At 48.6% G+C, this 25,467-nt stretch overlaps 8 protein-coding genes across 8 annotated transcripts; 3 read left to right on the top strand and 5 right to left on the bottom strand.

Moving 5' to 3' along the window:
• Positions 1-298: 298 nt before the first annotated feature.
• On the top strand, positions 299-3,819 carry CNN00530 (GTPase activator, putative). Its single transcript, XM_568586.2, has 3 exons — positions 299-2,784; positions 2,836-3,024; positions 3,086-3,819. The coding sequence occupies exons 1-3, from the start codon at positions 504-506 to the stop codon at positions 3,727-3,729; spliced, it is 3,114 nt and encodes a 1,037-aa protein (XP_568586.1). The 5' UTR covers positions 299-503; the 3' UTR covers positions 3,730-3,819.
• Positions 3,794-4,664, bottom strand: CNN00520 (zinc finger protein, putative). Its single transcript, XM_568585.2, has 5 exons — positions 4,613-4,664; positions 4,502-4,562; positions 4,361-4,435; positions 4,130-4,275; positions 3,794-4,031 (listed from the first exon to the last, which is right to left on the bottom strand). The coding sequence occupies exons 1-5, from the start codon at positions 4,615-4,617 to the stop codon at positions 3,911-3,913; spliced, it is 408 nt and encodes a 135-aa protein (XP_568585.1). The 5' UTR covers positions 4,618-4,664; the 3' UTR covers positions 3,794-3,910.
• Positions 4,665-7,753: 3,089 nt separating this feature from the next.
• Positions 7,754-11,545, bottom strand: CNN00510 (L-fucose permease, putative). The gene is made up of 4 exons (XM_024658368.1): positions 11,206-11,545; positions 11,089-11,158; positions 9,899-11,038; positions 7,754-9,844 (listed from the first exon to the last, which is right to left on the bottom strand). The coding sequence occupies exons 1-4, from the start codon at positions 11,371-11,373 to the stop codon at positions 8,367-8,369; spliced, it is 2,856 nt and encodes a 951-aa protein (XP_024514101.1). The 5' UTR covers positions 11,374-11,545; the 3' UTR covers positions 7,754-8,366.
• A 489-nt stretch (positions 11,546-12,034) lies between these two features.
• On the bottom strand, positions 12,035-14,643 carry CNN00500 (conserved hypothetical protein). The gene is made up of 10 exons (XM_568584.2): positions 14,509-14,643; positions 14,080-14,410; positions 13,753-14,017; positions 13,647-13,694; positions 13,502-13,591; positions 13,397-13,447; positions 13,259-13,351; positions 13,118-13,211; positions 12,764-13,060; positions 12,035-12,706 (listed from the first exon to the last, which is right to left on the bottom strand). Exons 1-10 carry the CDS (start codon positions 14,612-14,614, stop codon positions 12,327-12,329), a joined length of 1,755 nt encoding a protein of 584 aa, XP_568584.1. The 5' UTR covers positions 14,615-14,643; the 3' UTR covers positions 12,035-12,326.
• Positions 14,644-14,861: 218 nt separating this feature from the next.
• Positions 14,862-16,917, top strand: CNN00495 (hypothetical protein). The gene is made up of 3 exons (XM_024658875.1): positions 14,862-15,763; positions 15,820-15,941; positions 16,000-16,917. Exons 1-3 carry the CDS (start codon positions 15,741-15,743, stop codon positions 16,806-16,808), a joined length of 954 nt encoding a protein of 317 aa, XP_024514690.1. The 5' UTR covers positions 14,862-15,740; the 3' UTR covers positions 16,809-16,917.
• CNN00490 (expressed protein) lies at positions 15,789-19,674 on the bottom strand. Its single transcript, XM_568582.2, has 4 exons — positions 19,371-19,674; positions 18,877-19,317; positions 18,674-18,824; positions 15,789-18,624 (listed from the first exon to the last, which is right to left on the bottom strand). The coding sequence occupies exons 2-4, from the start codon at positions 19,002-19,004 to the stop codon at positions 17,059-17,061; spliced, it is 1,845 nt and encodes a 614-aa protein (XP_568582.1). The 5' UTR covers positions 19,005-19,317; positions 19,371-19,674; the 3' UTR covers positions 15,789-17,058.
• Positions 19,675-20,396: 722 nt separating this feature from the next.
• On the bottom strand, positions 20,397-22,040 carry CNN00480 (chromosome organization and biogenesis -related protein, putative). The gene is made up of 3 exons (XM_568580.2): positions 21,638-22,040; positions 20,817-21,589; positions 20,397-20,756 (listed from the first exon to the last, which is right to left on the bottom strand). The coding sequence occupies exons 1-3, from the start codon at positions 22,009-22,011 to the stop codon at positions 20,443-20,445; spliced, it is 1,461 nt and encodes a 486-aa protein (XP_568580.1). The 5' UTR covers positions 22,012-22,040; the 3' UTR covers positions 20,397-20,442.
• A 249-nt stretch (positions 22,041-22,289) lies between these two features.
• On the top strand, positions 22,290-25,048 carry CNN00470 (conserved hypothetical protein). Its single transcript, XM_024658367.1, has 12 exons — positions 22,290-22,958; positions 23,011-23,219; positions 23,279-23,394; positions 23,445-23,480; positions 23,531-23,630; positions 23,687-23,798; positions 23,876-23,981; positions 24,033-24,116; positions 24,168-24,182; positions 24,231-24,284; positions 24,357-24,821; positions 24,934-25,048. Exons 1-11 carry the CDS (start codon positions 22,319-22,321, stop codon positions 24,604-24,606), a joined length of 1,722 nt encoding a protein of 573 aa, XP_024514057.1. The 5' UTR covers positions 22,290-22,318; the 3' UTR covers positions 24,607-24,821; positions 24,934-25,048.
• Positions 25,049-25,467: the final 419 nt, after the last annotated feature.

Genomic DNA, 25,467 nt, shown 5'->3' with positions numbered 1-25,467 from the left:
GACAGGACAGAGACTCGTGTCTCAGAACAGACTCTCGGCGAACTTCGTTGTCCGTTCCTCTGTCTCCGTCCCTGCGCTTCGCTTTCCGCCGTTATTATTTATTGGTTTCTACAAATTTGGAAAGACCTCGACAATTGTGATTTGGTTTCATAATATGGGATGCAGAGCGTGGTCATGATTATGTCTATGCAAAGTTTATGGCTACGACATGCTACACATACTGTTCGAATATTACTGCGTCAAATGCCCGGTAAAACAAGAAGTGCCACAAACCGCGCTCCGCGTTGACTTCACGCGTTTCGTGAATGTTTGTTTTGTCTTTCTTCCCATCCATCAACATACGATAATCCATCCATCCTCTCGCTACTCTCCGAACATGAGAGGTCTATAATCCCTACCATAGCCCACCTCGCTATCTTCTCACAGCACACCGACACCGACAAAGATATCAACGACAATTCATGACGAACAACTCGACGCACTGACCATCGAAGCCCGTAACCATGTCCCCTGTACCGCCGCCTCCGGCAGGCACTTTGGTCCCTTCAGACGACTGGACAGATGACCCATCATTTGATTTCAACACTAATGCGTCCAATTTTATGCTCCCCTTCTCTCCCTCACCATCGTCATCCTCCTCCCACCGCTCATCGCTTTCGCAATCCCTCACTTCCTCCCCGTTACGCCAGGTCCACACATCAGGCAAGGCTGGTGGACTAAAGAAACCTGAAGAGGAAGTTGACTCATTAGACGACGACTTTGATTTGCCTGCAGGTGATTTACCTCCCCTGCCCTCGCCACGGAACAAGCCACATCGACCAAGATCCAGTGCCGCTTCTTCATCTTCGTCAAGCAGCCATATTACTCGGACAGTTGTAGGTGCCGGTCCCAAAGGCGTAGGAACGATTACAAAACTCGGAGGGGAAGGAGGATCGCCATCTGTTCCGAGCAGCGGGATATTAGCAGGAACAGTGAATGCACGAGCAAGAGCATTAGAACAGTCTTGGGAGGCGGATGTTGGTCTGGACGACTTCGAAAAAGCGTTTGGAGAAGAGGAGGATAGAAGTGCAACTCTCAAACTGAAAGGAGGTCTACACGACTTAGGGGGGAAGAGGTTGTCTTCATCGAGGAAAGAGTTTGCAGGAGCCGATGCGTTGGATGATTTCATGGATTTGGATGACGAGGACCAGGCTACATTGAAGGCAGGGGCGACCATCAAAGCATTGCTTCCTCCCCCAAGAAATAGAAAACCAGCCGCCACGCCATCGCATGAATCAGCCACTTTGGAAGACGAGCTCGAAGCAGACTTTGCGTTGCCACTCAATTTAACGAATCTTACTCTTGCTACGCAACCTGCATCCCGTCCCCGGCGCACGGGTCCTCGAGACTCCATCGCTTCAACCGTGAACAGCGAATCTTGGGGCTCACCCAGTACGTCTGCAAGTGGGAAAAAATATGGGTGGGGGTCAGAGGATTCGCCGTCTGGAAAGAGATTTAGTGAAACGAGTGCGACAAGTGTTAGCGATGGCTTCGCTGAGAATTACGGCATGGAAAAGGACGAGCTGAATGCGGAAGAGGATTTGGAGGATGGATTAGAGTTTGAACCGACGTTCTTCTCCGCTAGCAGAACGAAGGAGCTCAACTCTATTCTCGACCGCAAGCGAAGGCCTGAATATGCTCCCGCCCCTTCTCCTCCCGGCGACATCAAAAGAGCCGCAGACGATTCGTTTGAAGATGGCCTTGTTCTAGATGATCCAGGCATTGAACTCTCGCGTCACCGATTGCGCGCTCAAAAGAGAGCACGGGATCGTAATCCTCCTCTGACACTGCGCAAAGGGCAACCTCAAAAGAGCGTGGTCAAAGAAAGGGAGAAAGCTTGGGAAAAACAACGTGAGCAGGGGTGGGGAAGAAATACACCTGTTCCACCACCACATGGCTCAATCAGGGAAAGAACACAGAGCGGTCTAGGAGGCTTGGGGGCCTTAGGACTGGCACTGAGAAGTCATTCAATTTCTACGGTCGTTCGAGATTCTTCTCGTCCTAGCGATGTTGGAGTGAGTGGAAGGGAGAAAGAAGCCATGCGTTCTCGGAGCGGTCACCTACTCAACATGGGACCTCCACCTGTCCCTGCCTCTTCGACTCCTTCTCAGCCACCCACGCCTTCTGCGTCTCGACTGCGTCACCAAAAATCCCATTTCCATCTTGCCGCCCCACCGCAATCACCTTCATTGACCCGAAAACAGTCATTGGCAAGCTTGCAAGATGCGATAGCTCAGAGTGGGTCAGTATCAAGCATGGGATCACATTTTGAGCAGTTTGGCTTGCCTCCAATGCCAAGCTTGAATCACGCCAGTCTTGGTGCAAAGGATAGGGATCGGTACCACAGTTCGACTTCAAGATTGACCATGCCGACCTCTAGCTCTCGTGCAAAGATCCGACCTCCTGTCTCATCAATCTTCCCTAAGGCAGACTTGCTTACATCGACCACGCTCACCACTAGTTCAATCCCCCACCCTTTTCCACCACATTCAACCATGTCTCTGAGAAATCGCATGCACTCCACTCCTACATCTAGTCCCTCAACCTCATCTTCACCCACATACGCCATGACGATGAATATGAGCTCCTCGCGGAGGAAACTCTATGGAGATGGGTCGGAGTTGGATGGTATTGATGATCTTAGGGTTGATGAGGATTTAAGCAGTTGGACGATAGGTAAGGGGCAGGGAGGTGGGAGTGTAAGAAATATGGCGGGATTGGGACTGGGCAAACCTTCTAAGAGAGGTGAGTTCATCTAAATTGGAAAGATGAAAAGAGCGCTGATTCGTCTTGTAGAGCACGAACATCTCTTACATAGCCATGGCCATACTCAAGGATATTTGCAGACTCAGGCAACCGGGCAAAAAGATAAGCCTCAGGAGGAGAAGAGAAAGAAGTCTGGTGGAACGCAGCTAGCTACGAGAAAGATCAGAAGGAAGGGAGCCGGGTTGATCAAGCATCTTGGCGGAGCAGATAAAAAAAAGGGTGAGTAGCATTTATGATTGGTAAAGTTTTTGCGTGAGAACAGGCTGACGAGAATGATTAGTGGTCGGAGAAATGACATGGAATCCCACTACATTACGTTGGGAAGGCAACGAGTCTATTCTTCGTGACTTTGACACCATTTCTTCCACCCGTCCCGCACTCATCACCCACTATACCGGCTCTTCCGTCGGTGCAGGCGTCTCGTCACCCATAGCATCAACGTCTGCGGCCGTTGCACCTCGAATAGTCGGTGATATGCAGTTTGACCCCATCCATATGAAGTGGGTCAGCATCCTCCCATCTGACGAAGACGAGCCAGATCCATTTGAGGGGATGGCGGACGACGAAGATGAAGAGGCTGGTGGGGGCACGATACGAGCTGGCGCCGGTCGGCGTTTCGTGCCTATCGGTCCTGGCTCGGGCTCTGTCGCCTCGAGCTCAACATGGTCGCAGCGCCTGACGAGTGAATCATCCATGTCTATTGCTGCTAGTTCTGCTTCATGGGAAGATAGGACCCGACCGTCTGTCGGTGTCGAGATATCGCCGGAGCTATGGGCAGAGTGCAAAGAAGCGGAAGAGCGGCATAGGAAGGAAATGAGAGGGTGGATCATGCGACCGCCAAATGGAAGTAGCGAAATAAGAGAGAGGCAGAGGAGAGAAGAGAAAAGGTTATGGGAGATTAGAAATTTGGCAATGAGGAGTTGAAGATAGGGACATCTAATATTTGCTCAGGGATATATATTTGCGGGTTCACTGTGGACGTTTTCTTGCTACTGTATGCATGGTAATGAACTGCACGTCTAATAAACAACTTTACCAAAGCTCCCAAAAGATCAGATATATAATACAGGGTAGGTTAAAATGCAGCCAAAAGACTGCTGCATGGTTATCTTTTTTCTTTGGGGTTCAGCTGGAAGAGGGGCATTCTGTCGAGTTTGTCCGACATGTCTTGGGCTGCAAAAAGACTCCTCTCTGGTTTCTCTTTGACTCGGTCGTCCTTCAGCATTCTATTGATGATCGTCAGTTGAAGCCATTTTGACCAGTATCACGCATCATATCATCCCAACGAGTGAAAGATACATGATCAGAAAAGTTGATGACTCACCGATTATCAATCCTCGCATCTTCACCTTCAACTCCAACCATAGCTTGCGGCTCCTTCGCTTCAATGATATATTGGTTATCGCAATGTGGGCAATACTCATCCGCTTCCTCATACTCTGTCATGTCCTTTCTGAAGGCTTTCTTGCACTGAAAGAAGGTACAACTTTAGCTGAAAAAGATCTCGTTTGTATCCCGGCGGTGGTTAAGTGAAGTATAAAGGAGGTAGACGGACCTTTTTACACAAGAAAGCCATCTCCATTGTTTTCCGTAATGGGTGATCTTGAGTCTCGGCATGACATTGTGGGCACTGATGATATCGAACAGTCGTCAGCTCCTGTCCATAATCGTTCAAAATAATTAGAGGGAAACGAACGTCGAAGAATTTCTTGCAGCATGGAGCGCGAATGGCGACCTGTGCGTTGAGGATATGTTTACTAGAGGTATATTCAGCTCGCTCAGGAATATTCTCGAAGATAAGGCTTACCACATGATGATTTCTAGAGATTTATGGAATGGGTGAGCAATAACAAAGTGAAGTTCTCCGTTCGTCTTTCAGTTTGTTACTATCTTAAGTCGCGTAAAAGTCTATTCGACGCGTCACGGAGATTTTCAAGACTCCGCGACTCCTTCCACATTAAGTCAACCGTGAAATGGAGAAGAGAATAAAACATGGCATTGCAAGAGAAAGGGAGTAGTACATGGATTCCCCTATTTGTATGCCTCGGAACACGCATGATCACAACCACTGAACTCCATAATGTCTCCAGAAGAGCAAGGACAAGTGCTAGAGGTACGTGCACGCAATGACACTCCCTCGCGCTCTCGACTACGCTGACAAGGACAGTACAGGGCCTGCAAAAAACGATGGGTTTGGATCCCAGAATGGGTTGACGGGAGCAAAAATTCAGCCGCTCAGTTAGCTGTCTTCACCCGCCCGACAATCCAATATCAACACTGCCAAGGATCAACAGGGGAGAGCGCTGATCCACTTCACCGCGGACACCCGATATAAGCTGCGCATCAATGGTCAACGAGTCGTTGTTGGACCTAGCCGGAGTTGCTCTCAGATATGGTACTACGACAGTCTAGACATCTCGCCCTGGCTTAAAAACGGAGACAATCAGATATCCTTCGAAGTCATCCGCTTTTTCCCAGGAAATAGGGCCGGGTTCCCCTTCTCGCGAACCAATTTTCCGGGCTTCACGTTGTATGGTTCGGTAGAATGTGAAAGAGAGTCATTGATTTGAGCACGGAGACAAGTGAGTGGAAGCGTCACGCCCGACCTGAGGTCACTTTTCCGATGGGATTGGATGACGATGTATTCCTCCACGTGAGTGGTCGCAAACGGTCTTGACAGGGGCAACAGCTAAAGAACGGCCAGGTATATGAACAAGTCGCATCGGTCGACACTCCCCATGAGGTCCGCCCAGTAGCTTATCATTTCAACATCAGGACCGGTGACACCACCCCCTGGCGCCTCTCCCCCAGAATTACACCCTTCCCCGTGGAGAGCGATTGCGCGATCAACCGTATAAGTCATGCAGATAGTTGTGTCCCAGTCGAAGATTGGACGGCTCTTGCACGCGGCGAGAGGTCGGTGACAATCCCTGCGAATACCCGTCATCAGATCGATTTCGAGGCCTCATCTCATTCGACCGCTTTCCTACGATGGGTTGTTAGCCGGCCCACCCAGGGAAGTGCCAAGTTGACTTTCACTTACGCCAATGTTACGAGCTCGAGCCGAGGGCATATCCTTGGTTGCGGGTCAAGGGCGATCGTACGGATCCTAATGGCAAGCTGCTTGGACCACCCGACATCATCAACATATCTTCGACGTCATCTGAAGAGGAGATTGCGTACGAGCCTTTCTGGTTCCGTATATTCCGTTACTTGAGACTCATCGTTGACAGCGGGACCTCGGACCTCACTCTCATCACACTGCAAGCGAAACAGGTTAACTACCCATTAGACCTTCTGGCGAGCTGGTCGAAGCCCGAAACGGATGAAATCTCCAGGATATGGGACGTTAGCGTACGGACACTGAGAAACTGTACGTTTGACGGTTACTCCGATTGCCCCTTTTATGAGCAGCTTCAGTGAGTGCGGTTTATGTCCCCAAGTGACAATCATTGACGATTCCGAAAGATACGCCGAAGATACCACTTCTTCTTCAACGATGCGACGTTCATCCGACCATTCCTACCCCAAATCAACCGCGTACTCGATTACTTCAATTCTCACATCGATCATCAGGGACTCGTGTCGGGACTGCCCAAGCGGTACTGGCAGTTCGTGGACTGGGTTGTACAATGGTCGTGGACGCCAGATCATCCCGACGGTGGTGTACCGACACAAGGACGAGCATCCAACACACACAGCATGTTTACCATGCTGTTATCGTACACTCTTTCATGCGTATCTCATCTGGCAGGGCACCTTGGCGAGCCGGATCTTGCCCGTAGTATGATCACGCGTGCAAATATCTTCGGGACGCCATTAATATCAACTGTTTCGACGGGACTTTCTATCTTGATTCGACCACGGACCAGCCTTTCGATATATATTCCCAGCATGCGCAGGTTTTTGCCGTTCTGTGCGGGGCAGCAACCGGAGACCATGCTCGTGAGATTCTTCTCTCCTCCTTTTCCTTTATCGACCGACCTTCAAAGGCCGAGTTTGCCAAGTGCTCATACGTCTTCATGCACTATGCCTTCCGTGCCTTTGCCAAATCTGGTGGATCCGCCTACGACACGTTTTGGCCTGTCGTGTGGGACCCGTGGCGCGCTATGTTGAAGAATAACCTGACAACTTGGGAAGAGGACACGTTTAGTCAACGATCTGACTGTCACTCATGGGGTAGCGTCGCAATCTACGAATACCTCATCGAGGTGGCCGGTGTGCATCCCGCTGCACCTGGCTGGCAGGCAATCCTTTTCTCGCCTCGACTCGCTCTCAGTCAGTCAATAGATTGTCAAGTCGCGATGGGCAAAGACAATAGTGCGAAGGTTGGCTGGACGCGTAATGGACAGGAAGTGAGAGTCAGTCTTACTTTGGCGCGAGCTGTACGCGTTGTCAGTCGATTACCCGGAGGAGACGACGTAGAACAGGGAGCAGTGGATCACCTCGTTCTGACCTATGTAGAAGAATAAAATGTATATGCCCACTACAAGATAGAGGACGGGATCTTTACAATGATCAACATGGATGGATTACCGCGTTTTGGGCAGTATAGGACATGTTGTCGTTTTGCATATCGCGCCTTTGCAGCAAACACCATTGTAGCACGTTATCAACCCATCTGAGTTGACGTACACTGCATACGGGGCATGTGTAGGTATTATAAAGCAACAACGCACTCTCATGGAGATTCCCTTGACGGACCAAAGATTAGTCCGTCTCGAATTATAAAATTCGCCTCACAGCTTTATAGGTGAATGATTGACGCTGTTGCTTTTAGACTGTAAGACTGTTGTCGGTGTTTGTAGCGGTACCCCTGTCCTCGGAGAGGCCGGAAAGCACCTGAGGCTACTACGTTTGTTTTAACCACGGTTTAATCCAGTCGGGCAACTTAGAGGTTCGGAAGCTAGTGAAGTTTGCGGTGATTTCGAATGGGACTTTCTTGGAAAGGTAGCCAGAGAAGTGTGAAGAATATGAAGGTTGTCTTTCATTTCGTCTACGCGAAGAACTCTTTATATATCATTTCCTAATTGTACAGCTGACCAATCTTTCTCCCCCCTCGAGCACCCTTTTCCTCTTCCTTCCTCCGACTCCGATCTCCTGAGAGCTTCTTCTGATCCGGTTTCCTCCCCCCTTCTCTCTTCCTCGCTCTCCTCTTCCTCTTCTCCTCGGCTAATATTTATCACCCCAATTCCTTCGTTCCCTCCTCCTCTCGTCTTCTTCTTCCGTTCTGCTAAACACTATCTTCTCTCCGTTCCTTACAGTGTAAAAATTAGTAGATATTGCAGTTGAGAGCTATTAAACGTAAATTAGGACAGCTCATGCGTAATGAATGGGGCCGATTCCCACATGCAAGGAACTCAAATTGAAAGCCATGAAGCATGAAGCACCCAATTTGATAGGAGAAGACATCTGTCATGACTACATCTCGACATTAGACAACCAAAAGTTTAATCATACAACAACACATTAATGATTATAATACTACAGTCTTGAGTATTCTGACAAGCATTAATGATTATAGTACTACAGTCTTGAGTATTCTGACAAGCAACCGCCCTTCAACCTGCACCGGTCCTTTTCTCTGTAAAATCTTCTGGACCCGATGGATGTTGCTCTTCTTGTTCCGAGAGATCCAAACCCAATCCCATCGTCATAGGAGCACTCAAAAAGCCTCCTTCACTTCCCAATTGCAGCTCCTCAGTCCTCTGTCTGGGTGATATTCCGGGATCTCCAATATCACCCTCTGGATAACCCACGCCATAGCCCACATCCTTCTCCCTCGTCCCCTTCTCCAATAATGGCTTTCCTTTGCTCCAACGAGGATCGATCCATCTCCTGCACGTCTTGGTAGAGCTTAGTATTACCGAATATGCTGAGTTTAAACCAAATAAGACGACCGCAGGGACCAAAAGGAGGCGAGAACGGCCATCATAACGAAGGTTGACACCGTATGCCACAGCCGGCCAAACCGCACTCCCAGATGCGGTCATCATCAACATAGTGGAAGTTGATTTCGTGTGACGTCCTTGATTACGGATAGTGATAGCAAATACGGTAGGAAAGATTGGTGATTCAAAGAACTCGATAAGGATCAAACTTGCGTAGGTACCATTGCCAGTGGGTAGGACGATGGTAGTAATTGTGGTGATGAATGCGCCCATAGTAAAACAAGCCAAAATGTATCGAGGTGGGATTCCGATATAGCATAACACCGCAGCCACAAAGCGTCCCATGACAAAGACAACACGTCCCAAAGTTTGACCCCAAAGACTGTCGAAAGAGGGTTTTATGATGACGGACAGCGTTGACCAGTAGTAGTTGAGGTTTTCTTGTGCTCCGGTATAAAACCACAACGTCATTATCCCTAGCACCAATGCCCAGATGCGCATCGGTATTCCACAATATCTTGGATTTGAGGGCAACTCTGCTCTCGACATTCTCTCTTTTGCGATTTTCTCCAGATCCTCATCCCCAGCTTCGCTTAAAGGCACGTAGAAAAATACGACCGCCGTGAACAAGACAAATATCGCCACTGCAAGGTAGCACCATTGTACTTTGAACAAGAGGCTTTCGCTACCACTTAGCTCGTCGAAAAGGACTTTGGAGGCTATGATAGGTGAGATCAATCCACCAACAGCCTGTATCGATTGTGAGAAATTGAGCCTCGCTTCAGAGTACTGTCCAGGTCCAGCCAGGGCTATGAAAGGATTCGCAGCGACTTCGATAGTAGCTAGACCCAAAGCGACAAGGAAATTGCTGATAAAGAACCCAGCATAGCTGGCAAGGACAGCTGATGGCCAGAACGCCATAGCTCCAATTGAGTAAAAGGCAAGACCGGTTATAAATGTAGCTTTGAAGCCTTGTCGAGTGATGACCCAATAACCGATGACAGGGGGAGCAAAGAAATAGGCGATCCAGTAAGAGCAGCTAAGAGCGAGTGTCTGAGAAGGGGAAAAGCCATGGATCTCTTGTACTCGGACATTGAGCGTTCCCATTAGGCCATAGGAAAAGCCCCAGATAAAAAACAAGATGCTTCCTGCGATCCATCGTCAGCCTTTCAGCGATACCTAAACATGACCGGTAAACGTACCAAAGATCACAGGGCCACGAGACTCTTTGGCAGTGAGCTCTGTCAGTGGTTTCTTCCCGCCCATACGGACAAAATCAAAGAAGACTTGAGTAGGTTCTTGGGTTGTATCTGTCGAAGCAGAATGTCGATGACCGAACATGTTCTTGATCTTGCTGGCCGTCGAATGTGACTGCCTTTCAGACTTTCGATGAGGAGGATGGGTCACTTGAGCCCCCGAGTGTTGAGGATCACTAGCCAGCATATCAAACAAGTCGAACGTCTCATCTTCATCACTCCTTCCAGTTCCTCCATTTTGCTGATGCCTCAATCCATTCCTTGTCTCCGTTTCAGCAGCGCCTGAAACTTCCGTTGGGTCAGTACCACTAGTGCCAACCGTCATACCCAATGTCCCGGCAAATTCCCTTGTTGAGGGAAGAGATTGGCTTTGAGAGCCTTCAGGTTGTGAAAAGTCGAAAGAAAGGAGAGTTCCTGTGAGTGCTGATTTGTTGGGATCTTTCAAGATAGCTGGGAGAACTCGCATGACCAGAGGTTTTAGCACCAATATACAGCAGCACATCAACCCCACGGATACCTCTATACCAGACCACATCAACGAATAACTGACATGATAACCATAATTTCTGGTGTTTTGTTGGGAGACAGTGTTCGACGGATCGTTGGTGTTCTCGGCGTATTCTGCCTTGAGAGCATTCTGCAGGTACACAACGCGCACAACGTCTACGATTGTGACGAACCCCCCTACAATGAAAGTGGCGACAAGGACGACCTTTTGGCGAAATTCCATTCGAAGGCGGGTCAAGATAGGTAAAGGAAGCAGAAGGATAGCGAAGTCGGTGAGTATATTGATAGGAGATGTTGACAAGAATATCGAAACAAGGTTGATACAGGAGCCGTCAATACTGGTGAATGCAGCGCGTATGGGCCGGCATCGAAATATGTTGAGTAGCACCAGCATGGCTCCTGCGAGATTCACCACAGCCATGGTGGCGATTGAAGCTCGTCGAAGAAAGGCATGTGCGGCTGCCAATCGAACGTACAAAATCAAGATTGCCGTTTTGGTAGTCATGATTGCCAGGTTGTAAAAGATGGTAAAAGCGTATATGGCGCTCTCTTGTGGGTCGACCATGTCAGGAGGAATATCTGAATTCAACATTAGTGATGTTACTGTTCTGGAGCGGCTCCTTACTTACCTGAATCCACCATTCCTAATCCGTCCCGCGCACCTATCATGATAGAAACTGTCACTCCCAACATGAAGACCTGGCGATCGCATGAGCTCTTTGTACCTTGCCGTATCAGGTACATACCCAGGCGGCAACAGTGAACCAATCGTCCGTCGTGAATCGTTTTACGATCCATCCTTTTGACAACATTCTCAAGCCGACGAACACTGTGGCGATCACAGCAAAGACCAGGGTGACTACAAATACAGTGTTATGCCTGTCGGGGGTCGATGAATTCGCCGCCTCCGACATGGCGAAAATGAAGAAGACAGTGATCGAAATATCAGAATGAAGCCGCTGACCGATTGTCTTGAGGTTACCGCGGGAATTGAAGTCTTCTATCCTATGTAGAATGCGATTAACATCATGTAAACCGTGAAATCGAATTCAGTGCCAGGTCCTTATTGATGAAAATGTGTTCAACGTGTCAGAACAAGCATTTCAGAAGAACTGCAATATTAATTATTACGATCGCAATGTGCGTGAGAACCCACTCTTCTGGGTCCGGTAATTACAAGTATTCGTCGTTCGACTTTCGGCCCTGTCCCGTGTCGGAGTTGGATTGTCGGAGCTTCAATTTCCTCCCCGTCTTTGGCTTAAACCGTCTGCAATATAGCACGCTACATGATGCATATGGACTTGCTCTCTGCTATAGCTTTGTTTCTGCATACAAGATTATTTCGCAATCCATGCTTCGTGGTGCATAATAAGACATTGAGTAGGTTCGGCAGCTGTCGGAATATCAGCGATTCCAAAATGCCCGGTAGTGGAATCAGATTTAATCAAATCATTTTACTCCGATTACGAGTCTCTGGGCTTACTCCAACTGCCGCCGAACGCACAAAAATAACAATAATCAGTTCTATATAATTAATTTAACGAGAGATGAGATGAGCGCGAGAAAAGCAAGAGAGGAAGATGCATGACGTATGACGGCATCAGCTGCTGCTTTTCGCTGATGTCTACATCGCCGTCGGGGTAATCAGAATTACCTGAAGGGGAAATTTTTGATGTGGTCTTAAATCTCAAATCTCTGAATGATCTATTATTATCCATCTTGAACGGCGGCCTGCCCCCCTTTCTCGAGGGTTAAATTATCCTACAACATGCACAACAGCAGGCTGGACACAAGCCCCTCGACGGACAATACCGCTCAGCTGTTGGATGTTCTATAGCATGAATATGTTATGCCCGGAGCATCAAGTTCACAACAAGACACAATCTTCGTCCAAGACCCCTCTCTCTTTGACTCTCCATTTCTCCCATGCCTCTTCTACCATTCCCCGACTGACCACTACCTCGATGTCTTTCCATTCTCCCAGATCTTCATCCTCTATTGAATCTTCTCCTGATGGCTCTTCTCCTCCGTCAGCTGTGGTCCCAGGCGGGTGGTACCCTTCGCCATGAATATGGCTGTTTCGCTGGATAGGGAAAGTAGCAGCACGACGTTGGTGAAGGAAGCCTAATTCTGAGAGGGTGAAAGCTGTATCGTCGATCCTGAGGTGACAGACTTTCGCGATCTCCGATAAAGAGAGAGTCACTGTGTACTGGCCAGGGCGGCCCGTTATAGGCATCTTTGTAACTACTACTCCATCATCAGCGTGGATCATTCTTTATTGTTGACATGCTCAATGATACATACCACGTCCACATACAGTTATCTTCTCCCCTTTTTGTGGGTCTTCTTTTCTTGTTCGCAACGTACGACAACTAGCAGGTTTCAAGGGCGACTGCGACTTTGACATCCTCCTTTCCTTTCTTGGCGATTCGGTAGATTTCACTGGTTCGGCATCTTTGAGTAAGATTCGTAAGAAACGGAGGACGACGGATACCCAGTAGGCGGTGTAGCCTTTGAGGCCAAGATCAGATAGAGGACGTTCGGGTGTACCAGGCGACAGGGATTTGGGTCGTGTGGATGGGTGCTTTGTTAGATAATAGCCTGTTGATAAGCTTGCAGTTAGTGATTGCAAGTTATGGGGATGGTCAAGTAACGTACTGAATTCAATAAGAAGTTTACCAAAGCCTCGATTTTGGAACGGCGGGAAAGTCACTATACAAGCTAGGTTGTAGTCATCGTATGAGACCTTTTCCTGCATTTGCGGTGAGCTTTTTTTTTACAATTGCAGAGTTTGCGCACTTTTGAAAAGAATGCCATCGCTTGATCACGCTGACTTGTTGCGGCATCACATATTATGTAGAATAAGAAATTTTCGACGTGGAAGAACACAGACTAAGATGGATTAGTCGAACTCTGCAATGAATAAAGAAAACCCACTTTATGGTCAATGAATAGTTTTCCAAAGAGAGATATATTTTGACAATATAACTGTGAATACATTAGCAATCAACAAAAAGACGTCATTAACGCCATTGTACTTACCGGAGCTGCCGCCCCATCCACCTCCCATATCGTATAGCTTCCTCTTTGATATACTCGTCTCCCTGGTGGTTGCAGCATTGTACAAGAGCTCTAATATTATGTCAATCGATTGCAGCAATTCACTATTGACAAAATTGTGGCTTACAGAATGCCGATCCCAACCTGTTCTGGTGCGCATATACTTGAAACATAGCTACACCAAACTAGGTTAGCCAATCTAACTCACCTTGAGCTTCGTGAAGTACACTCACATCGCATACCCATAAGCGCCTTTTACTACTTTCCCTTTCCAATCCAATAGAGAACACGTCGCTTACTGTTCTACTCATTTGCGATTTACTGGGATACTGCAACGCGTCGTTGACAGCAACTCCGTGGGCAGGACGATGTGCACTGGATTGGGAGATATTGGATGTAGCCTGGCCATTTGAGTCGGAGAGTTTGCGTTTCCTAGATGATGAAACTATTTCCGACGAACCACTCTCCGTGTGAGGTAACGGGTAAGGCGAATAGTACCTTTTTTTCTTTCCGTCAGCTCTCTTGTTCGACAGCTGTGGGGATGCCAAAGGTTGACCAACCAAGTCTTGATAAGGTACTCTCCAAACCGCACGTCTTCAAAGTTTCTCACTCTTGTCAGTGTAGCATGCTCTCTTTCAGGACTTGATTCCACAGATGGTGAAGTTGCTGCCAGTTTCGAGCTTTCGGGGGCCTCACTAGCATCTCTATTTGGCGCGGAGTTCGATCCTGTTTGGTTATCACTCGATAATACTTTCGAAGGTCCCGCAACCTCCTCTCCGAGCTCCGTCTCTTCAATCCAGGCGTCCAACCTCTTGTCCTTCCCAGCATAAGAAACATACGCCTCAGTCACACCATTCCTATTACGTCGGACATCAAGAACAGTAGCAAGATCTGATATTTGAACGTTATACATGGGGGAAGCAGTATCGTATTAGCGTCTAAACTACAGTTGTTTGACAAAAGTCTAGAGAAAGAGGAGAAGGACTGACGTGACGGATGGCTTTTTCGCGAAACAATGTACTGATTTCCAAGGACCAACGTCCTTTTTTCTGCCTCCTTGTCCGCAATTGGTGAGGATGGCATTGTCGAGGCCATCTTTGAGGTCGAACAAGGCTGCTTTTTGCTAGGTATTTATTGTTTTGACGACGAAGACGGGGGTGGAGTCGGAAGATGACCGGGACGGAGATGTGGAAAATCTCCATTGCCCGATGATAGATTATGAGGAATTATCGATTATCAGGCTCAGTCTTTCGACGTCGGCCTACGAGAAGAAGGGCAGCGAGCGAGTACCGGCTGATTCTTATTACATACGTTTCCGTCTTTCTTTCTTCCCTGCGCTGTAGGGTAACTTTTTAATATCTTATTGATATTCACATAGCATCTCAGCAATAAAAAGAGCGAAGTATGACCCTGTTCTCTCACACAATCAATTGTTTCAGCTCAGATGTCCTGACCAATAGCGCTTTCCCATAACTTAACCACTGACGACTTCACTCGTGGAATCGTTCTCAAATCCGCTGACATCAGCCCACAGGGCGCCGGGCCTCCGTATTAGCGATAACATACACCCTACGAGTCTCACCTGCTATAAGTAGCACGTCGGCTAAAACACTTGCATATCTTCACACACGCGTGCCGCCTGAAATAGTCAACAAGGCGACGAAAGGGATTCTAGCATCTAATAACATACATCTATCGTCATGGGCCTTTGGAAAGGACCTTCCTTTGGACAGTTCGGAATTGAATACTCTCATCGCTTAACTGCCAGAAATGCAAGACGTAATTTTCTTTCGTTCCCTTCCCTAATCCTCCTGTGGAGTTGACAGCTTACTGTTTCGACACAAGACATGCACCATTTTAACCTGAGTCTCACCACAGCGCTACTCCACCATCCACTCTCCCCATTCCCTCGCCAGCGACCCACCTCACCCCCAACGTTTGGTCCACATTTCCCCTCTCACACTGCTCCTCGCTCGTCTCACTCTTCCGGCAACTCGGCAAACCGTCGTGAGACAAGCATCCGGATATGACGTCTACGGTCCACTTTCATGTTTCGACTTTCACGTTGCGGCTGTCACTAAACACCAGGATCAAATGACAAGGAGATAATAAAAGCGTGGACACCGACGAAAGGTATAAAAGCATAATGGTATGACCATTCGCCGCCAAGCCATATCACCTTCTCTAAAGTTGCAGAACTATTATACAAGAGACTGCGACAATGTTCGCTTCACAGCAGAAAGAGTAAATGCTCATCTGGTATTCCCTCATCATGTAGCATAACTGACACTTCATCTTAGCCTCTCCTCTTTTACCAAGCCAACAAGCACAACAACTTCGACGCAGCCATATACTCAGGGAGAAGTCTGGCATACCAAACCCAGTTTGATCGGACGCATAAACGAGTCGATTAAAGACGCTGGTACAGCTTCTTCGCTAGTATACTGTCCTCTTATGCTGACTTCTTAATGTATGTTCAGTGACAAGCAAGAATAGAGAGGACATCCTCTCGCATGAGGAGAAACACCAAGGTACAGCCGAGACAAAATCCGAGTTTGGAGAGCCTCTAAAAGAACCCTCTGGACCCTCCTCAAATGCAACGCAATCTTCAATACACTCGCCTCCTCATCCCATTCCATCACTCTCCACCGATGTTGCTTCTCCGTCCATATCTCTCTCAGCCCATCCGCTCCCTTCTTCATATTCAACTTCTCAAACTATAAGTCTTTTCCCTCAAAACAATGGTGAACATATCCAACACAAGGAACGGACCATCCCCCTTCATGCACCGCGTCCCGGATTTTCAAAATCTTCCATCCTCGCCGATAAACTCTGTCCATTACTAAAAAGTAGTGCAAGTTTCGAAGGTGATACTGGTACGACCGTTGATATGGATGTTACGGCTGAAAAGGGAGAAGAGGAGCAGGATATTCATGGAAATGATGATGCCAGCGACAAATCAACGTCCAACGAGGGACCCCACAGGCCTCTACCCTCCCGTTCAACCTCCATTGCCACAGAGCGGTCTTCCCCCGAACTATTCTCACCCTCGGAAACTACTTCTCTTGCTGCTGTGCTTTCTGATCCTGGTACAATCTCGCCATTTGGTCCTCCCTTCGTTCATTCATACGGGTATGGTGGTGGGAATTCTCCGAGATTTGGGACTGGGGTTGGGGGGCTGGGCGGGCTGGGAGGGGGCGCGATATTGCGTCCCGGTGTGTTTGGGATGGAGATGATGAATGAAGAGGTGGGATTAAAAAGGCTGACACCGATCGATCCGAGCAAGTAAGAGGTGGAAAATACGCGATTTATGATTCGCCGATTGAGCAACATGACATTGGCAAGACGACGACCATCATTGTAGCATAAGTCTTTGTCATGCATTTCGTAAACCATCCTATACCCCTCGGTACAAGTTGAGACATAACCCTTAAAATAAAAGTAGAAAGAAATCCCATGATAAAATACACCCATCGCACAGTTCATAACCCATAAGAGACAACTCCTTTCTGATGTCCGTTCTCCTTCCATTCGTAAACTCAGTTTCTTTGTGATGGTGACGGTAGACCCGCAAGGTCATCCACATTCGGGGGTACGAACGGGAAACTGCCCAATAAACTATCTGCTACACTCGTCTGCGTCTCGGGCCTTTTCTTCTTCCCTCCCGCTCCTTCCTTCCCCTCATCGAATTCACCATCTTCCCTCTCGCCCTGCTCACGTAGCAGCTCCGCAGCTGTCGACCCTCTTGCTGAGCTTGGTGGTCGTGGGCCAGGGGGAGGAGGGCGATACGAAGGTGGTGGACGGGAGATGAGAGCTCGATCAAGAGTGTCGACGGATGTAGAGTGTGGGACACTGGTGTGCATCGTAGAGTTGGAATTTGCGATAAAGCTGGCATTGGGCGGGAGAGGTGGGCGATGAGAGTCGGGAGGGATCATGGGGAAAGCGCCAAGGACGGAATCGGCGTATGATTTAGATGAGACGACGCTCGCTCTTGCTTCGTGATTGGCCGTGTTGGGTGTAGAGGTAGAGGTTAAGAGTGTAGGGGATATGCCCGCGGTGGGGACAGCAACAGTGGTAGCAGAGGCGAGGTACCTACTCGTACCCATGGTGCTTGTGCTATCGCGGTACGCCAGACTACCCATGGAGAACCGCAAATCGCCAGGGGATGTAGACCCACTCTCAAGTCTCTCCTCTTCATCAAACTTTCGACTCACAGGAGTGAGCGTCCGAACAGCTTCACCAGTTCTACCCGATCGGAAGGAAGCATCGCTCGGTGATAGCCCTGGCGCAGGCCCCACTCCGCGTTCGGCAGGGTGCTGGTCAAACGGATAATCTCCATCCCTAGTAGACCCCAACATCGACGAACCGCCAAGTACCTCCATCATCTGCGCATGCTTCCCTCCAAATTGCACCATCTCTGCTTGCTGCAACCTTCCAACTTGAACTTGCTTCGAAGTGACAATCTTTGGCGCGTCGATATTGAGATCGGATTGACCGGAAAAGTAGGATGGAGCGGCGGAGTTGCCAGAGAGGTAAGAGTCACGGTAAGTGTTGGCGTTGGGGGATTCCAAAGCGCTTAGGTCAAAAGAGCTTGGGGGGTTGAGACGTAGGTCAAGGTCAGGGGAACGTGCGGGTCGGGTCGGGGCGGCACCGGGTTTGAATAGATTTTGTCTCGCCTGATCAAGTGCTCTGGCGGCCGCGCTTTGCGCAGGCTGAGTGGCCATCTTTGATAACCCGTCTTCCGAGTTGGAAGGTGGAATCCATTGGATAGGAATGATATTGGCTGTACCTCCACTCCCCATCGTTGAGATACTCTGTCTATCGGAAAATGGATCACCATTGGGATCAGCGTTGATAGTGCCGTTTGTAGAGTATACCCGGATTGTCGCGCCATTTTCGTCATAGTATTCTGCATTGACAGGTACCGGGGGTAATGGTGACCGACGAGTGGCTGAAGAAGGCGGAAGTGGGAGATCGTGAGTGTTGGGAGAACGAGAGTGGGCAGAACCAGGAGCTGGAGAACCGGTCGGGGAGAGTTGGAAACCTGCTGATTCGGCTTTGCGTGCTCGCGCGGCCAGTTCTTCGACACGCTTGAGATCTCTTCTCTGCAGCTTTTGTCAGTACGCTTCTTAGTGAATCGTCATTATAACTCACCTTCTTCCTTCTCATCCACCAAAACAATCCCAAACTTGCAATCACCAGAGCCGCTACTATCGGTCCGACAATAGCTCCGACGTTAACGCTTGATCCACCTGAACTTGACGATTTGGCGATACACTGAATTGTAGGGCATTGGCTGCACGTTCTACTCAATCGTGTCAGCTTTGTTTGCTCTCGGTAATAACAAACAAACTCACCTAGAGGAGAGAATGCACTTTTCCGAAGAGGAGCAATTGCAAGTAGGTGTCGTGTCATTGCAAGTAACACAGTTCTCTCGTCGATACCAGTCCATCCTGGGAAAGAGTTCGTTTGGATGAGGCATCATCTTAAAGATAGTTTGAGGATACGGGCCAGCCGTGGTGCTTGGTAAAGAATGTGATGTCAAACGAATGTGATAGTGAAGAGAACGAGTGGGCACTCAAATGGAGAGTATCAGATGGGGGAATAAGCGTGACGTGTGGTGTAAGGAAGTGGCGAAAGGAGAGGCGTAGTTATGTTTGAGATGAGCTCGGTAATAATTTATTACAGCTGAAAGGATGCTGTCGACAAGTCTAGATTTGGTGAGACTATGGGTGAAATAGGAGCAGGCCGTGTCGGACCCTTCAAGGCTATTTCGTGGCGTCGATGGATATAGACTGCTGCGTAGTAATTTAGTGACAGCGACGGTGAATATAGTGCAAGGCAGACTCACTGGCAGGGTAGCACAACACTCTCGCTACAGCGCTGGCCGAATTTGCAGTCGGATAGCTGGCGACGGAAGCGAGACGTCGAGGTCAATGCGCCGGTACTCGCTGTGCTCGAGCAGCTGCTGTTGTTCCGTGGCTGCCGTGCTCCGAGACAAACGGTCGCTCTGACTAGTGGTTGCTTTTCGGTGGTCGGTTGGGACTGCTGAGTGGGAGTGGGATACAAGGAATACGGGACCTGCCCGAAAGTGTGGATGGTAGTTTGTGTGGACAGTGGTGGATCCCCAACTGAAGCAGCAGCAAAAGAAGGGTTGTTTTTTCTTTTTCTTAACATGCACGCAGGAAAGAATCAGAAACAAGGGTCCCCGCCGCGATTTGCCCAGGCCCAGAAGCATCCCAGGAGGCAACACGCGACGCGTTTGGCCCGGCCAAGACTGCGTAGATGCTTTTTCTCTCTGTGCAGCCGGATGTGTATGCTGTGGGGAGAAGGCGATTGGTGTATCGCTGCCTGCAATGCTTGGGCACATGCATGTAGAAGTGGGGCTCATAGAATGCAAGTTGGATGCGTAGAACAAGTATCTCATCGGTCTTGTCCGCCCCTTGGTTGCCCACCAGAAATTATTAGAGGCTCGACATTCATGTGCAAGACGGTCTACGACATGATCCAATCCCACTTTCTTCCATCGCGTCTTGACGCTGTTGGAGAGAGGCAGCATCTAGGGATCTATCTCTGAACACTCTTGGATCTGGTCTGGCGCAGTCGGCATGTAACTGTTGCGCGGCGCGCCCGGTGGGTGAAGGGTAAGGTTACATGAATGAAGGAGGTAAATAAGTTGCAAGCCGAGTAACTGTAAGGCTGTTTGGGAGCAAATCAATGATTGACATTTCGCCCACTGGTGTTCAATGGAATATCCTGGTACAGCATTATTTTAATCGCTTTGACGGGAAGGGCCTTTGAAACGATTCGGTCCAAAGCGACGCAATCCACTTGAAAAATAAAGATCGTAAGAGCAGCGAAAGAAGGACACTGAATCACAATTTAAACATGCCCAATGCATACAGTCTCGATATCCCGTGATTTTACTCTCCTCTCGCTCGCCAGATCCCAACCTCGCCGTCTTCACCACCCGCAACCAAAACTTCTCCATTCCAGTCAACCGCCAACAGCCTCTCACCCAAAACCTTGCCATTCTTTGTAACCTTTCTATTAGGATCGGCCAACTTGCTCTGCGCCTTTGAAACGGTGAAAAGGGCAGTCTTGGGTGATCGGATATCCCAGATTTGGACGACGCCAGAGTAAGTGGCAGAGGCGAGGGTGAAGGGGGATGTAGGGTGGCATGTAACAGAGGGGACGGGGGACGTGGTGGGAAGCGTAAGGGAAATCAGGGAGGTAGCTAAGGAAAAAAAATGAGTTAGATGTGTAGCTAGTGATGGATGAGACGACAGTGACTGACCTTGTCGAGTATCCCAAAGACAAATCGTCCTGTCCATATTACCGGTCGCCAAAGTTCCATTCATCTTCCACTGATCCACACACAGCGCAGACTTATCAAACGGTCCCTGCCTCAACGCTCCGGCAGCACCAGTCTCCACCTCCCATCCACGCACGCTTCCGTCCCAGCCAGCACTCCAGATCTTACCACTGTCAAGCTTGTCCCAAACGAGGCCGCCGACCCTGCCGGTATGGCCACGCATGACAGCATCAGGCGCCCGCCTCCATCCACCTTCGCCGGTAGCATCACCGTCAGTGAGACCTTCTATAGGAGCCTTTTCTTGGTCTTTCTCGAGCTTCCGACGCTTCTTGGTACCTTGGCCAGGGAGATAAGACACGGGGTCGGCAGGAACTTGGTGTTCTGTTGGCTCCGCGTCGGGAAGGACGTAGAGATTGATGTTACCGTCCCATGAACCTGTTACAATTTCTTTACCGGAGGAGCTAGCGATAACAGAAGAGATAGGACCGGTGTGGCCGTGAAGGGTGTAGAGTTCGCGAGGAGCATCAGCAGTGTCGGGTGAGAGGGAGGGAATAGAGTAAACGTGGGTTTGACGGTCAACACCGCCGGCAGCGACGAGAATGTCGGTTTCTTGAGTTTGAGGAGAAACCCAGGTACAGGATGTAGCACCAAGGGAAGTAGGGAGGGGAAGAGTGTAAAGAGCAGAGGATGATTGAGCAGCAGCTGAAAGAGGGAGGACTTGCAGGTGAGATAGGTAGGATGAAAGAAGCACGTATCTGTGAGGATGTCAGCAAATAAATCTTTTCTGCATCATTTGAACGTACCCTTTCCTGCTTAAGCTCAAGCCAGACACCCAATCCTCGACCTCGACCCTCGCAGCCTCCTCTGGCGGCATCACACTCCTCACATACTCAACATCAATCTGACTTTCTTCATCTCCTCCCCTGTTCTTTTTCACCCACGCTTCTAGGCTGCCCCTAAGAACTTCACCGTTTACAAGGAAGTCAAATGGCACAGGTTTACTTCCATTTTCAGCGGTGTTACCGAGAACCTGGTTTATGAGTTCTGAGAGTTGGAATCGACGCCAGGCGGAGGGAATAAAATAGGTAGACTGGGGGATGGCATCTGTTGGAGACCTGGTGAAGAGGTTGATGGGGAGTTGGCGAGATGCCTGTGATCCAGCTGGGTCGATCGACATCTTTCGTTGGGTGTAGACTTGCTTGTATGATCAACAACTTTCATCGAGCGCGAACAAGAGGTCAACAGAATTTCTGACGGGGACCAGGGGTCGGCGATGCCCGCCACTCCTTTATCACGTGACTACCATATATCTTATGAGGACGATCAAGGTTCCGGCCGTTCCAGCGGAAAGATGACGGAAAGAAAAAAAGGCACCCGCCAAAGGAGGAGGTGAGTCATAAAATGTTGCACCAGACGGGAACATTGTCGCTCCCATTTTATCATGGGATGCCGCCATTTCCATCTCAGCAAGCGCATCCGACACGATGGCAGATAAAAGACCTCCGATCCAACACTCCGCTACGACCTCTTATGGCTTCTCTAACAGCCATCCCTCGCCCCGAATTTCCTCATCATCTGGTACCACATTCTGTCTCAACAATCACTTCCACAATCCCTCTCATCCTCCGGAACCTGAAGCCCAACTAACACCCTTAACGACTACCCAATCGCCCCTCTCTTTTCGGCGAGGGAGGGGAATGACATTTGAAGAAGCTCGTAAGGAAGGAATCATCAGTCAGCATGAGAGGAGCGGTGACTTTGACGGATTACCCATAAGTGATGATGAAATATCAACACTTCCCAAAAAGTTACGCCCGTATTATCGCAATTTAGCGCGCTTGCGCGAACATTACTTAGAAGTGGATGGGATTCTATCAGGGGAACTGACGCACAACATCGCGTTATCTTTTACTCCCTCGCGAACATACATGCAAAGATTAGGTGACCTCGAAGAAGAAGTGGCCAGTCCCAAAGCGGCAAGGAGAGATAGCTATTGGAGAACGAATGGAGCAAGGGGAGGGGATGGGTATGGGGACGAGAATGGAGATCCAGGAGAGGAAACACCATTATTAGCAGATGCCAAAGCTGAGAGAAGAGAGAAACTTGCTCGGTTAGCGCTCAGTAGTACGTTCCGCTCTTTGTTATAATCCTCGAGCCATAATCACACTTCTTCCAGTAAACACTATAGTTAACATCCTTCTTGTCGGAGGAAAAACCGCGGCTGTTCTCCACTCATCGTCTATTTCCCTTGCTGCTTCTCTTGTCGACTCCGCCTTAGATCTTTTAAGCACATTCATCATCCTAGGAACGAGTCTGGCAATAGGCATGAAGACAGATTCACACAAATACCCGACAGGGAAACGGAGGTTTGAACCATTAGGAGTGGTACGCCTCTCCTTTTTGAGCGCTGAAAGTGTATTAATGGACTGATAACCTCTCAACAGTTGATCTTCTCGGTAGCCATGATTGCTTCTTTCGTGCAGGTATTCATAGAATCATTTAAAAGGACTATTGGACCTCCCGAAGAAGATCCTATTAATCTTGGACCTTTAGGTGTGGGGTAGGTTTGCTGACTCTGATCGAGGAATAATTCACTAACATATAAACCAGAATTATGCTTGTCACAATCGGTATCAAAGCAATCTTGTACGTAGTCAAATTTATATCATGCTGAGCCTGTGCTAATACACAGACAGATGGGCTTGGTGCTCCCGTATCCCTTCATCCGGTGTGCAAGCACTTGCACAGGATGCAGAGAACGATGTGTTCTTCAACGCCATGTCTCTGGCTTTCCCCGTACGCAACACAACTAATCCCTATTCACCGAATATATACTTACTATACCTAAACAGTGGATTGGTTCGTTACTTCATTGGAGATTACTAGATCCAATCGGAGGTATGATCCTTTCGTCGTATATCATCGTGGAATGGATAAAAACTCTTCACGAAAACTTTGCAAACTGTGGGTTTCCAGCCAGTCCTCTCCTTACATCTTGTGTCAGATTGATTAATGCTGCATGCTTTGATGAATTGATTTAGTGTCTGGTAAAACTGCATCTGCAGACCAAATTACACGAGTACTGTATCTTGTCTCAAGGTTCAACCCAGTTTTGGAGATTGCAGATATTGAATGTTATCATATCGGGTGAGTAAATGGTTACCACTATAAAGAGTCTCCCACTGACAAGGTATTTAGAGATGATCTAATTGTGGAGGTGGATGTAATCCTTCCCAAGTCAAGCTCACTGCACTATGCACATGATGTCGGAGAGACTATACAGTGAGTATATGCCGACTTGGGTCTTTAGCTAGGTTGCTAACAGATGCACAGATGTGTGATAGAAAGGTCAGTCCTTGACCAGTATCTCTCTGCCGAGGTACTGAAATTCTGCAGCTTGGACGGCGTAATTCGAGCTTATGTGCACTGCGATTACTCCTCTTCCAACCCGTAAGCATCATCCCAACCCTCTTGACAGCGCCCATGCATGCGTCCTCTGACCTTTTTTAAACATCCGCACAGCCTACAGCACACATCCCGGACCCCGCAACCGTACCCTATCAACCGCTTCCAATCCTCTGGCGGCTCTTCTTCTGGCTCCGGATCCGGAACTCCTACACCTCGTCCGATACACTACCTTAACTCGAATACAATGGGTCTCGATGGCATAAATGAGATAACAGCACCGACGAGTACCAATCCAAAGTCATCTGGTGAGGGGGGTATAGGGCATGAAGGAGATAGACCTAGTTTTCAAGGGGAAGGGAGATGAAATCTGTACTCGACAGTATGCTGCAGCGCTCATAGCTTACTAATTAAGGACGAGACCTGCCATCCTCTCCAACGGTTTTATTGTTTATCCATCGCGATCGATCCAGCAGGTTTATGGAAAATGAAAGAGTCATTCATCGGAACGACATCCACCATTGCGAAGGAATGATAAAGGGGCGAGAAACGCTGATGACATCGAGGCGGCTACTGAAACATGTAAGATGAAGTCATTAATCACATAACAACTCCTTTTACTCCTTTCTGACAAGTTCTTTTTGCAATTTGCACCTCTTTCCCCATTTTATCAATTAATACACTTCGACGCTAGAGGTCTTGGAACTCCAATGGATCATTCTGAGTATTAAAACCATTTTTGGCTGAAATTGGAATCGATCAGGATGGTTCAGGTATTAACAGTCATCGTGCTTGCTTCATGAAAGAAACTGCGATCGATTTTACGTGTCCATCTTATGATTCTGTTAGTGAAATGATGTGTCATTGAATAGAATTCTAACTTCTAACTTTTTATTTGCAGAGATACCCTTGAATGCATATCAGACGCCTTTAAACATGAACAAAGACATAAATCTTGATTTGTTTCCTGTTCCTTGAAGGCGCTACTAAGGATCACCCACAAATATGGATACACCAATATCTGTGGCTGACGCTCATACCCCGCCTTTATAACCTTTATCAGACAAAAGTGAGGGACTTTTTGGAAGCCTTTGGATTCTCCCAGACAATCTATCTGCTCTTTGTGTACTACAGCCCGACAGAGCTGTCTTTTAATCGATGACCTCCATTGATTGCAGGGTTGCTTGCTATATCTCACTGAGAATCTCGTAAGTGACGTGAAGTTCGA

This window comes from Cryptococcus neoformans, assembly GCF_000091045.1.
Source record: "Cryptococcus neoformans var. neoformans JEC21 chromosome 14 sequence".
Lineage (NCBI taxonomy): Eukaryota > Fungi > Basidiomycota > Tremellomycetes > Tremellales > Cryptococcaceae > Cryptococcus > Cryptococcus deneoformans.
This window is presented reverse-complemented; position numbering and strand designations above follow the sequence as displayed.

What these genes read in the sequence shown, in the direction of transcription:
- CNN00510 (XM_024658368.1), bottom strand. Translation starts at nt 11,373, where the DNA reads ATGTCGGAGGCGGCGAATTCATCGACCCCCGACAGGCATAACACTGTA. An exon ending in GGTTCACTGTTGCCGCCTGG is followed by an intron (nt 11,159 to 11,205) that starts GTATGTACCTGA and finishes TGCGATCGCCAG; the next exon opens with GTCTTCATGTTGGGAGTGAC. An exon ending in ATTAGGAATGGTGGATTCAG is followed by an intron (nt 11,039 to 11,088) that starts GTAAGTAAGGAG and finishes TGTTGAATTCAG; the next exon opens with ATATTCCTCCTGACATGGTC.
- CNN00480 (XM_568580.2), bottom strand. Translation starts at nt 22,011, where the DNA reads ATGTCGATCGACCCAGCTGGATCACAGGCATCTCGCCAACTCCCCATC. An exon ending in TTGAGCTTAAGCAGGAAAGG is followed by an intron (nt 21,590 to 21,637) that starts GTACGTTCAAAT and finishes ACATCCTCACAG; the next exon opens with ATACGTGCTTCTTTCATCCT. An exon ending in TCTTTGGGATACTCGACAAG is followed by an intron (nt 20,757 to 20,816) that starts GTCAGTCACTGT and finishes TTTTTTCCTTAG; the next exon opens with CTACCTCCCTGATTTCCCTT.
- CNN00530 (XM_568586.2), top strand. Translation starts at nt 504, where the DNA reads ATGTCCCCTGTACCGCCGCCTCCGGCAGGCACTTTGGTCCCTTCAGAC. An exon ending in GGGCAAACCTTCTAAGAGAG is followed by an intron (nt 2,785 to 2,835) that starts GTGAGTTCATCT and finishes TTCGTCTTGTAG; the next exon opens with AGCACGAACATCTCTTACAT. An exon ending in CGGAGCAGATAAAAAAAAGG is followed by an intron (nt 3,025 to 3,085) that starts GTGAGTAGCATT and finishes GAGAATGATTAG; the next exon opens with TGGTCGGAGAAATGACATGG.
- CNN00490 (XM_568582.2), bottom strand. Translation starts at nt 19,004, where the DNA reads ATGATGCCTCATCCAAACGAACTCTTTCCCAGGATGGACTGGTATCGA. An exon ending in AAGTGCATTCTCTCCTCTAG is followed by an intron (nt 18,825 to 18,876) that starts GTGAGTTTGTTT and finishes ACGATTGAGTAG; the next exon opens with AACGTGCAGCCAATGCCCTA. An exon ending in GGTGGATGAGAAGGAAGAAG is followed by an intron (nt 18,625 to 18,673) that starts GTGAGTTATAAT and finishes CAAAAGCTGCAG; the next exon opens with AGAAGAGATCTCAAGCGTGT.
- CNN00520 (XM_568585.2), bottom strand. An exon ending in GCTGCAAGAAATTCTTCGAC is followed by an intron (nt 4,436 to 4,501) that starts GTTCGTTTCCCT and finishes CGATATCATCAG; the next exon opens with TGCCCACAATGTCATGCCGA. An exon ending in GATGCGAGGATTGATAATCG is followed by an intron (nt 4,032 to 4,129) that starts GTGAGTCATCAA and finishes GATCATCAATAG; the next exon opens with AATGCTGAAGGACGACCGAG.
- CNN00470 (XM_024658367.1), top strand. Translation starts at nt 22,319, where the DNA reads ATGGCAGATAAAAGACCTCCGATCCAACACTCCGCTACGACCTCTTAT. An exon ending in GGTTTGAACCATTAGGAGTG is followed by an intron (nt 23,220 to 23,278) that starts GTACGCCTCTCC and finishes ACCTCTCAACAG; the next exon opens with TTGATCTTCTCGGTAGCCAT. An exon ending in ATCGGTATCAAAGCAATCTT is followed by an intron (nt 23,481 to 23,530) that starts GTACGTAGTCAA and finishes ATACACAGACAG; the next exon opens with ATGGGCTTGGTGCTCCCGTA.
- CNN00495 (XM_024658875.1), top strand. Translation starts at nt 15,741, where the DNA reads ATGTTCGCTTCACAGCAGAAAGA. An exon ending in TTCGCTTCACAGCAGAAAGA is followed by an intron (nt 15,764 to 15,819) that starts GTAAATGCTCAT and finishes ACTTCATCTTAG; the next exon opens with CCTCTCCTCTTTTACCAAGC. An exon ending in CGAGTCGATTAAAGACGCTG is followed by an intron (nt 15,942 to 15,999) that starts GTACAGCTTCTT and finishes ATGTATGTTCAG; the next exon opens with TGACAAGCAAGAATAGAGAG.
- CNN00500 (XM_568584.2), bottom strand. Translation starts at nt 14,614, where the DNA reads ATGGCCTCGACAATGCCATCCTCACCAATTGCGGACAAGGAGGCAGAA. An exon ending in CAGGTTGGGATCGGCATTCT is followed by an intron (nt 13,592 to 13,646) that starts GTAAGCCACAAT and finishes ACATAATATTAG; the next exon opens with AGCTCTTGTACAATGCTGCA. An exon ending in AACTATTCATTGACCATAAA is followed by an intron (nt 13,352 to 13,396) that starts GTGGGTTTTCTT and finishes AATCCATCTTAG; the next exon opens with TCTGTGTTCTTCCACGTCGA.